Consider the following 12,214-nt stretch of genomic DNA (forward strand, 5'->3'; position numbering starts at 1 on the left):
ACAAATCCATCAGGAGCTCGCAGTGTGAGACAGCCGACCAGTATTCTCACAACCCCTGTCACTTTGGAGCCATCTGAATCCCCATGGTGACACTACTGTCCAGAGACAGACATCCCATCATGAAGGACCAACTCAAAGCTTGAGATCCAAACGAACGCTTTGAGGAACGCAAAGCCAAACTTTTATACCTAAACAACACATGTAAGTACTCTTTCTCTCTCTAGAATCCCAAGTGTGGAGCTTTGGCAAGCAACTGCTGTGGAACCACAAGGGGAAAATGCCACTCGGCAGCATGGCGGTGGCTGAGAATTCAATGAGAAGACCCGCTTGCTAATGGCTCTTCGGAGTGAAACCACTACGAGGAGCTGAGGGAACACACACATTTGGCAAACAGATGGAGGGAGGGAAAAGCCATCTCCCTTTGTGAATTCAATACCAGTTGATTCATTAGGCAGAACTGCCAGCGCTGAAAATAAACACAGCCTCTGGTTACAGAAGTGTCAGTGCAGCTTACCAAACAACAGTTAAAAAAAAAAAAAAAAAAAAAAGAAAGGAATAGATGCAGTTGGCTGTTGGATTTTCTTTTCTTCTCTTCTCTTTCTCCTCTCTCTCTCTGTCTCTCTTTTTACAGGGGCGAGGGTTTTAAAGCAAAATCCACAATCAACCCGAAGAAGGCTCTAAGTATTTGAACAGCTGCACATGGGTCAGGTCATCCAGCCCAAATCCTTGCGAGTCCTCCCAGAGTGGGCAACCAACACAGAACTGAAAGCAGCATTCTCCGAACCCCCCATCCCCACCCCACAAATAACAACAGCTCAGCTTCTGGGCAACCTCATATCTGAAAGAGGACAGAACCTCATACTGTGCAGCTTGATAAACTATTAAAAAAAAAAATCTAATAAAGCAGCACTCAACAGGAGATGCAAAATCCTATGAAGAAAGGGATAGGGAGAGCGTGTGGTATGCGGAAGTAGGGTGTGGAGCTGTGCTAGGGGTGGTGCGCTTGAGAAGGGGAAGGGGATGACAGAGGCAGCCTCTCTTGCCAGCCAAAAGGTTAGTGGGTCTCTGAGCTATTTTAAACTCTGGAAAATGAAAAAAAAAAAAAAAAAAGACAATAGCAATGCAAATGTTCCTTCTCCATCGAAATGCAAGTTGTGTCCACTGGGATGCAGCTGATGACTGTCCTGTGGACTGGACGCTGACCAGTCAACCAGCTTTGCACCCAGGGGCAGACTCCGTTTTAGCAACTCTTATTTGACTCTAAAGATGCAGTTCTTTGCATTCTCCTGGGAGCCTCTTATAACTTCTTACCCATTCCATGATTAGTGAGTTAAATGAAATCTTTGATGTGTGCTCTTTCTATATGCCACGAGACTCAAGATTTACCCTAATTTTTATTCACTTATTTGAATTTCTAACTTTTTAATTATTTTTAAAGATTTTACTTATTTATTTGACAGAGAGAAATCACAAGTAGGCAGAGAGAGAGAGGGGGAAGCAGGCTCCCTGCTGAGCAGAGAGCCTGAGGTGGAGAACCTGAGATCATGACCTGAGCCAAAGGCAGAGGCTTAACTCACTGAGCCACCCAAGTGCCCTAATTTTTAAATTTTTTATTGAAGTGTAACACAGTGTAAGTTTAAGATGTATAAGATGTTGGTTTGACACATTTATACATTCCAGTAGGATCACCACGGTTGTGTTAGCTAACCCCTCTATCCCATCACATAATTATCATTTCTGTCTTGTGGAAAAAATATTTAAAATCCAGCGTCCTAGCAACTCTGAAGTCTGAAACATAGTACTATTGTGGGTAATCACTGTGCTGTGCATGAGATCTCCGTTAACTGTTTTTTTTTTAAACATCCTTTAACGCCTTGGACAGTTTTGGTTCCTATTTGCTATCCCATATACTTATTAAAACAGCACCTCGTAAGTGTCCAGCTGAGATAACATGTGCTCCCTGTATTATATGGAATTTGATGAAATGCTGAACCAGTACGGTTAATAGGCGTTACATGCTTCTACCTATTATTTGTAATGTATTCTGATGAGCCCAGAAAGGAAGACAGAAATAAGCTTGTACACCAATGGCTAGAACACAAAAATGTGTAAAACAACATGGTCCAATATATGAGACAATGCACTGACAGCAAAGTACATGTGATTTTGATAGATTGATAAGACACTGATTTCTGGGCAATAGACTGCTCTGGGGAAGAAACTTTTTAATCCCATTTGTTCTCATTAGAGTGGCCTCCTTTTCTTCCATACAACCTTAAAAGATGGCAAGAAGGCATCCTGCTTACCCCAAAACTGACTCTTAGACAAAAACATTTACTTGTTACTTATCTACTCAATTTTGTGCCTGAAACTGGATTTTGAGTTTTGCATGTGTTGTTTCATTTCAATTGCAATTCTAAGGGCATATAAGAGAAACAAAAGTTAGAAGTGAGTCAGTTAGTTAAAAATACAAGTGAGAGAGAAAGAATGACCCGTATTGTTCAGGGATAAGATGGTCCCAGGAAGAGCAATAGTTCTTCTTTGCTGTACATAGTGAAAGATGACACAGTAGGTCAGGATACACAAGATTAATTACAGTAATAGCCTATTATTTGATTGTCGGGTCTCTACCAGGGGTTCTTCCAAACACTTCCCTTGTGTAAACTCAACCTGCATAAAAACTCAATGAGCTGGGTGCCAACAGTATCCCCATTTTACGGATGAAGGAATTAGGGCCGGGAGGGCACTTAGATAACTTGCTCAAGGTCTCTGTAAGTAGTAGAAATGGAATCTGAATTTTAAGCCTGTGTTCTTAATATGGAAGTCTACTTGTATGACTGAGATTCTAACATCTTTCTGATGAATCTGTCTAAATCTGAGTCCATGGTCCATCATTATAATCATTACAAACCATCCCATCTGCCTCGCTTCTCGCTCACTCCTAGCAAAGCCCAAGCATGGATCAGCTCAATTACTTGCCTTCTCTGGACCTGAGCAGCTGTGCATGAATACAGCTGGAGAAAATCACTCAACAGACGGACTAATTTTACTTTAAATATTTAACTTCAAACCTCAAATGTCCAACTGCTGGCAACCACACAACATCCCCTAATAAACTCCCTTCCCAGACCCCAAGACAATTTACTGCTGCTATCTCTCTCCCAATCCTAAGTAAGTTTCCCTCCCTGCCTTATATCATTTCACTTGATCTCACACTTCATTGAAAAGAAAACTAGAATCCACCATATTAGAATTCCTTCAGCTTCCAACCACCAAATCAATAAACTACCTTCCATCTGCCAGGTTGTCTTCTTCTCTCCTCCTTCCTGAGGAATTCCTCCACCTATCAAAGGCCAATTCTTCCCAAGCTTTCTTTAAAATGTCTTATGCTGCACAAATGTTGAAGATCTGCGATCCTTATACACCAATATCCCTACCTTGAATCTACATTTTCTGCTCTCTATTACCTTTTTTTCTTCTTCACAAACAAAATTCTCAATTGAGGAGTGCACAATCTCATGTCCTATTCATTACTGAAATCACATCAATTTCGTTTCCAACTTCACTCCTCTACACACAGGCCCTATCGAAATTATAAGTGAACTGTGTGTTGTCTGATGCAGGGGCTGCTTTTCTGTCTTCAGTGCCCCAGACTGCTCCTCAGGGTGGAGCAGTAAGCGACAGAAAATCAACTCCTTAAGTCACAAAGCACAGTAGAAGATAAGAAGTGCTATATATAAAAGAGAGAATCTCCAGAATGATTAGACACAGGCCTTTGCAGGCTCTGCTAATACCTTCTTTAAATATGTTTATGAAAGTTTATATAGGAATATAGGAATCAGAGGTGTCTGGATGGCTTAGTACTTAAGCATCTGCCTTTGGCTCAGGTCTCCATCCCAGGGTCCCGGAATCCAGCCCTGCATGGGGCACCCTCTGCAGCAAGAAGCCTGCTTCTCCCTCTTCCACTCCCCCTGCTTGTGTTCCCTCTCTTGCTGTGTCTCTGTCAAATAAATAAATAAAATCTAAAAAAAAAAAAAAAGAATATAGGAATCAAGCAGTAACTCCCAAATAATCAATTTGCATTCAGATGATTAAGTGTAAAGAGTGAAAACAAATTCTGGCAATCAGAGGCAATGCTATTTATCTGAGTAGTATCTTCTTAAGGATCTAAAAGGTGACATTCTCATCTTGGAATTTATAATCCCCCCAATTTTTATTTTACTCGAGATCAGAATATATGAAGAATATGGAGTACTCCTGCTCGTACGCAGAGTCTTACTGTGTGTGTGTGTGTGTGTGTGGTGTGTGTATATGACAGTGCAGGTGGAAGACAGATTGGACAGAAGATGAGGAAGCGGTTTCCTCCAGGGGACGGAACATGTGTGTTCAGGTTACACAGAACTTCTTGAACCCTCGCAAACATTTTCTGCCATCTTCTAGGCTTTTAAAGGCAAGAAAGGCAAGGTTACAGTTTTTGAAATATAAGAATAAATCTAAGGGAAAACTTAAGAAAGTTTGAATGCCAACATTTCAGGAAAAAAACCTTTCTGTTTAAATTCCATATAAGATACAGGATCCTACTTGGTAAGAGATACTGAAAAAGCATAGAATCTTCCTTTAAAAAATGTCACTGATTTGGGATGTCTGGCTAGCTCAGTCAGTGGAACATTTAACTCCTGATCTCATGGTCATGAGCTCAAACCCCATATTGGGAATGGAGCCTATTTAAAAAAAGAAAACTAAATGTCACTAGCTTGTCATGATAACGAAGACACAATGCAGGACGACAAAATTGTCCACAGTGGAGAACTCCAACTCTATTGGATTCAAGTATAAGATGCACCTAAAATAATTTCATACTCAAGAGCAGGTTAAAAGACACAAGCATATAAATGGCTATATAGACACAAAGGCTACCAAAAATACTACCCAAACCCTAAATACAAATGTATTTTATAATACATTTACAAATGTAAATTATAGAACAATTTGTTACAAAACAATATGACAAGGTTTGCTTGTATTTGTTTTCAAGTAAAGTAATATGATTTGTAACCAAAATGGATGTGCCTGGGTGTGCCTGGGTGTGCAGGGAGCTTCAGGTGATACTAGTTTTGAGGGCACTGGAAGGTTGTCTGGAAGAATGAACGTGCATACACTCAGTAAACCCAGGGGGGCCCTACTTTGGGAGTATCTCTGCTTGGGCCCAGAACTCAGAAGGAGCTTCCCCTCTGTCTCAAACTCGACCCCGTGTCTCTCTAAGTTGTCACACTAGGGAGGGGCAGACCAGTAATGCACATTAGTCAACATTCCTGTAGGTCACCTGCTGTTGAGTTGGCTCTGGGGAGTGTTCTAGACCTCCCTGCCTGGGGTGTCAGCTCCAGGATTATTGCCCACCAGAGTTGGGTTTATCCTTATATCCTTCTGGTTTTTTAAAGCTGAATTTACATTATTTATTAAATTTACATTATTTTTAAAAAATACTTTATCCATTTATTTGACAGAGAGAGCGAGTGAGCAAGAGAGGGAACACCAGCAGGGAAGAGGGGTGGAGAGAGAAGCAGGCTCCCAGCTGAGCAGGGAGCCCGATGCAGGACTCAGTCCCAGGCCCCTGAGATCATGACCTGAGCCAAAGGCAGAAGCATAACCAACTGAGTCACCCAGGCACCCCTAGATTTAGGTTTTTTGTTTTTGTTTTTAACTACTCTATCTCTTTGATATGCAATCTTTAAATAAGAAATCAATTTTTTCTATATGGTTGTATTGAATTTTACATTGTATCATTTTACTTTATAATCCATATAGAGAAAGTACTCTATTTCTTTCACTATGTATTTGATCATTATTGCTTCTGCACTTTTGCTAGTTTCAATGACAGTTTTAAACGTTTAATCTTTACAAATCAAAATACAAATATCTCTTTTTCCTCCTTAGTGGCCCCATAGTGACTTTTCTGTACTTTACAGTAGACCTTTATTAATTGCAAATTTGACCCTAAAAGTCAGACAGTACAGGAAGGCTGACAGTGCCCCTATAATACACTGGAACTGAGTAACCTTTAAGATGCCAACCCCAAATTCCACCTCATGGTAAAAATAACACTGGCCACAGCCATATATAGATGAATGGCAGGAAAATAACATCTTTTTCAGTCCTGTACTAGTGAATGTCTTTCTCGGACCATGTCAGTTCCACCTGAATTACCTCAGTAAGTCAGGGCACTGGGGCACTGGAAGTTGTCCGTTAGTGACAGTGTGCCAGTTCAAGGCTGCTGCAGGGCACAGGGCCTGCTGTTATCTTTCTCAACAGCCAAGGTGTGCTCACTTGTCTGAAGCTGTCTCCAAGCCCAGGAGGTATAGGGATCCCAAGACGCTTATGTTCTTTCAAAAAACAACTTCGTTCTTCCCTCCTCATCAGCAGAGTTGGCCCAATGATTTTAAAAATTTATTTTCAACATAGGTAAAGTCACAGACTGTTTCTTGGAAAAACAGACTCTCCGGTACATTCTCTTAAGCTTTGTTTCATTTATTTCTTTATCATTAAAATGAAAACACAAGCTTTACTCCTGCAAAGAGACTCAAAGCATGTCCCAAGACTTCTCCACTAAAAATCTGGCACCAGGAGAATGCCATCTCTCATCTTGATTAAGGAGGGAGACAGAGATGAAGACAGCTGTAGGAGGCCTTTCAAAGAGAGCTGTGTTTGCCTTTCATTATTAGTTATATTTTTGTTATGGATTTATTTTGTTTTGGGATAAGTTTCCTCCAATCTTTAAACATAAAATGCTTTATGTTAATTTCTTCTTTGTTTTGTTATACACACACCTCTGTTAGCTTTGACTTTCTTATTAGGCTAAATATTTGGAAAACCCTTTGCTGTCACTCCTCTCCGCTCTTATTTAAGGGAGAAATATTTCACCTACATCACTGAAATGGGTCCATGATTCCTCTAAAGAAATAAGCATTAATTCTCTCCTTTAGACTGTACATATATAATGAGACAAGGAAATAGAGTTTATGCAAATAAACTACATGACTGCTATAACAAACAGCTACTTGCTCTCCAAGATTTTATTTACAACTATAAACTTTGTGTTTTATTTTTTTCCCAGCAATTGATGGATTAGGGCAGCAGACAATGGCCTTGGAAGGCAAGAAAGGGGAATTATCCCTAATGGACATGAGAATAGAAAAAGAAGATATAAAGGAGATGTAATAACTTGAGGAAAAATTTGATTTAGGCCTGTTCATCAAAGGGCGTGAGAATAAGGCAGAGAATCCATGGAAGTGGCATCTGTAGTTAATGATAGTTTATTTTAATTAGTACACTGTAATCCTGAGAAACGTCAGTTTCAGAGAATGTGATATGTATTATCTAGTAAGAAGAGATTACTAAAATGTTCACATGAAAGCTGCGTGTGTGTGAGCACACTTAGGATTCTATAAAGAATTTAGGTTTGCACTCAGATTCAAGTGGAAAAACTGTTAGGATGTGAGGGGACAACCCGTCATGAGTGCAGCAGCAGGATTTCCACTAAGGCTTCCCGAAAAGTCATGCCCTCTGGCTTCAGAGATGACATCATAGAGGGAGAGCAGAAAACCAGATTTCCTAACTTCACCTTACTAAATCCTGTGAAAGAGTAAGACTTACTAACAGACTGGGTATGTACAGAGCCATCTATGCAGAAAGCCCTACGGGACTTATGAGCCGGCTCTGTTGAGCATCCTAATCATGGATGGAAATCCACCCAATGACAGAAATCTCGGACCATGGAACCGAGGAAAGGTAGTGGAGGGCCACATGGTTTGCTCCCCACCTCTGAATTCCTGTCAAGATCCGACTGGCAGGATTGTGGACAACTACATTTTTCTACCTATAGAAAAGTACCTTTCTCCATTACTGCACCACGCAGTGTGACATTTCCTTAATCATATCAAAGCATGTATTACCCTTACAGAAATGACCTACGAAAATGAGCTCTGGCCTCAACTGCTGGCCCACAGTAGGTGTATCATAAATGGCAGCCAATCCATAGCATGAACAAAAAGGATGTTTGCTCAAATTTCCTCCACCTGACTGCACCTTCTTTAATATAAGTCCCCATACTACCCAGATTTTCCATGTGACTTAAATTTCTGTTCTCTTTGCTCAGTGCAGAGAGCTGGAGGCACAATGGTCAAGAGGCAGGAGCTGGAGTCAGTCCCTGGGTTTGAGCACTAGCTCTTCCTTGTACTGGTTGTGTGATTCGAGCAAGCTATGTGCATACTTATTATCTAAGCCTTGCCCGTAAATCGGGTAATGACAGTTCCGACACTCCAGTGAGAATTAAGAGATAACTACAGGATTAGCACAGTGGCTGGCAAATGAATATTCAAAAAATATAATTCGTTTCAATGATCTTTATTATCACCCGCTATGACTATTTATTAGTATTATTTCCGGATCAAAATGAGAAGCAATGAGCTTTGTACGATTAATGTGACATGTTAGGAAAGTTCAACCCAAAGCTCTCCCTTGTTGTTCCGTTTATGCCTGAAATACCCTGGATATTAACTTTTAGCTGAGGAAATGAAAAACGTGTGCAAAACACAAACACATGACTAAAAATCCACAGAGAAAGAAATCTGGCTTTGATGGTAGATTGTTGTATATTGTAAAGGCAGCAGGAGCCATTGCAGGTTTCTGTAAACTGATAGAACAATGAGCTGTCACTGGATTATACTAGAAAAGAAAAAATAACTAGATCAGATTTGGAAAGCCTACCTAAGATGCAGCAAATATAATTTAAAGATATGAGTTTCAACTTGAGATATTAACATAGAGAGATTTATACCATACGGACCCTTACAGTTCAAATCTATATTCTACCATTTTTTAGAAACAAATGAGTCTGAAACCACTGCAGTACACCACAAAATATTAATGAAAACCCACTAGAGAGAAAGAAATGCATTGGAGAGCCATCAAAGTAGGTTTTAGCTAATCGATAAAACTAAAATATGAAAGAAAAACAATTTGTTCTTCCCATTCTCCTTTCAACTTTCTCACTATATTCTGCAATTGAAGTACACAAAATTGTATACTTCCATAAAGAATACAAAATCGTATACTTCCACATTTCTACCTGACTCTTATTTTCTTTTTGGCTAAATTAATACATCCTAATATGCTCCCAGAAACTCTAGCTGCGTGACAATCATGCTAAATTTGTTTTTAACATTCTTCCTCTACTTACTTGTGCAGCCATGCAAAAGGAAGTGTATATTAAAAGCCCTTTCACTCATTATGTACTTGCTTATTAATTTACTTGGGAATTAAATTTTGTTTTCATAACAATTCTTCATCTGGAAATACTGGCTCATATTAACCCTACCTCCAGAGATTGATATAATTTATTATGAAGAAAGAAACTGTTAAGTTATACAACAGAGCAGGTAATGAAAGCATCTGGCTGAAAGTTTTCTAAAAATAAGAGAATTCATCCCATATACCTGGGGAGATCTCTACATATTTCAAAGTCCTTTGACTAAAGACACTTAACAGTAAAACTATATGGAGTCAAGAAAATTCAATCTTTCACTAATGAAGCTGAAGATATTTTAGGATGCTACAATCCTAGAAGTCACATTACACATATTGGCTATCATTGTATTATACATATTTTAAAGTACTGGTCATGGTCATGGTCATGGTCACGGAGCTCCAGCTAATGAGATGTCAGAGGAACAAGCTTTTGCTATACAGTCTACCCTATCAGAACTCATAGTGTGAACAAGACTATAATCCTGTGAGAGCCAACCAAAATTATAAAAATTCTGAATCAGTGAAACTCTGACTTAATGTGATTTTTAGCCATATATAATCAACTTGGACATACAGAAATTCCTTTTCAATAGCAGTGTTAAAATTCAAGATGGATTCTTAAAATGTCAAATAAATAACCAGCATATAACATAATCAAACAAGAGAATTAATATTTTCTTTATCCAGTAAAGACAAAAATCTGCTTTGCTGGATCTGATCTACACTTAAAAAAAAAATCACATAAGGATTCTTTGAGTAAAAAAATTTAATTTCAAATAATTTCATGGACTTCTTCATTTTGTGTAATACATGTGTTAGCTTTCTACTGCTGCTATAAAAAATGACTCCAAAATAAATGTCTCCTTAAGCTACAATTGAGGTTTGCAGGTCTGTGATCCTCCTTGGAGATTCTAAAAGAGAATCCCATTGGTTTGCCTTTTCTAGTTTCTAGAGGCTGTGAGCATTCCCTGACTCATGCCCCCTTCTTCACCTGCTGCTATTATTATTATTATTATTATAATAAAAATGTAAAAAATTTTAAAAATGGTTTAAATTTGATTCAGATGATTATACTCTCAATAGAGACATGTCAATTACCCAGCCTCTGACTTTTCTATTCATGATTGCACAAATCTGACACCAGCCAATTGCTTTACTACCTTATCCTTAAGTTTATCACAAACCAGTACACTATAGACTCTACAGTGGAAGTAGTGAATTCCATTAAGGCAATATAACATATACTATTATTACATTTCATATATGGTATGGTGATTTTTCTTTACCCAGAGGATACATCTCAGACTACAATAGAACCTTCATAAAGAAATACTATTTCATAAACACTGGCTTCATATACAAATTTTTCAGGAAGAGGGATATTGGAAGAGTAGATTATTAGCATCAGCAAGGATTTTGGAGATCTATATGCCATTTAGGAAAGAAACAAAGGAAAATTGGCCCAGAGATGTTTACCCAACTTGCGTGAGGTCAGCTGGCTAATCTGAGACAGAGTTGACTCCTAATAATAGTGATTACTTTCCCGTAATTATGATGCTGTTCACCATACACATAACACAGAGTCAGCTAGGACTTTCATCAGTTTAACACATTGTAAACCAACATCTTTGCTAATTTACACCTCAAGGGATTGTATCATTCTGTCCTAGGACAATACCTAGCCTAAGCCAAGGATCAAATCCTACTCAGACCTTGTGTAAATGATACAAAATGTATAAAATGTCATATAATAAGGAGAAACTTGTATGTAAAAAGGAGAAACTCTCAAATTGACAATAAAAAAAGGAAGACTGATAAATCTAAACAATACTGCAGATAATTAATATCCATAAGCCAAAAACCCCTGAAAATACTGAACTTTTTAATGATAAAAACACTGCTTGTTTTTAGTGGATTAAAATGAGAAGAGTATAGCACTTTTTAAATGGATTTTCAGGGAGAAATAAAAATGGTTTAGAATCAGTACTGTGTGAGAAACAGCATCATGTCAAGAGTTTGACATATCTATTTACTAAGATTTTATTCTTAAGTAATCTGTACACCCAAGGTGGGGCTCGAATTCACAATCCCAAGGTCGAGTCTCAAGCTCTACAGACTGAGCCAGCCGGGTGCCCCAAGAGTTTGACATATTTAGAAATTTTGTCAGTTTCCCCAAATATTTTAGTATCAGTTTTAAAATAATATATGCTAAACACACCTATGGCCTTAATCTAATAAACTACAAATAATACTCTGATTTTTAAACTAACTTCTTTTACATATTTTATATATATATATATAGTTTCCTTCAGACAGCAGGATTGAATTCTATTTTCTAAAGTTACAGTGGAAAGCCTCTTAAGCTATCAACCTAACTTTTTTTGGTATCATAAAGGAGAATTAAAATCAACTTACTTGATGTAATAGGGCACTTTATTATGTGAAATGGATCTCTGCCATGGCAGCTGGACTGAAGCTGAAGAAACAAAGGGAGGTTATTGGAAACACTGCTCACCCAAAAGACTTACGCCATAATGCAAAACAACTGAACACATTTTATAGCCAATTCAATGAGAACTGTTCTGGTTTTTGAGCTGGATTCCTATAATTATGAAATCTGTGAGGCTAAACAAAGAGTGGCTTTTTAAAGATTCATTTGAAGCAAGGAAAGAAACAACGCAGGTTCAATTTCAAATGCCAACCTAACTAATTGAACCTGTTGCTAAAAATACTTCTCAAAATCAAGTTTTATTGTTTATAATCACCACAATTTAAAACTTAGTGCTATTCGAAAAATGGAGTCTGTATATATTTTTTGATTAAGCTAAAGCCAAAATTAATTTTACCTGGTATTTCCAGATTATAAACTAGATTTCCCAAGACTGAATTTTCCAGATCATTAGTAACATGC

General features: G+C 38.2%; 1 protein-coding gene across 7 annotated transcripts in view; it reads right to left on the reverse strand.

Annotated features, from left to right (window-relative positions):
• The window catches only part of UTRN (utrophin), a 509,162-nt gene that overhangs the window by 78,483 nt on the left and 418,465 nt on the right, over positions 1 to 12,214 (reverse strand). For all 7 annotated transcript variants that reach the window (XM_059177336.1, XM_059177335.1, XM_059177337.1 and 4 more), the window contains one exon: positions 11,719 to 11,779. In XM_059177336.1, the coding sequence (XP_059033319.1) occupies positions 11,719 to 11,779 (61 nt within the window). The remainder of the gene's footprint in view (positions 1 to 11,718; positions 11,780 to 12,214) is intronic.

The sequence above is a fragment of the Mustela lutreola genome, chromosome 6 (assembly GCF_030435805.1).
Source record: "Mustela lutreola isolate mMusLut2 chromosome 6, mMusLut2.pri, whole genome shotgun sequence".
Classification (NCBI taxonomy): domain Eukaryota; kingdom Metazoa; phylum Chordata; class Mammalia; order Carnivora; family Mustelidae; genus Mustela; species Mustela lutreola.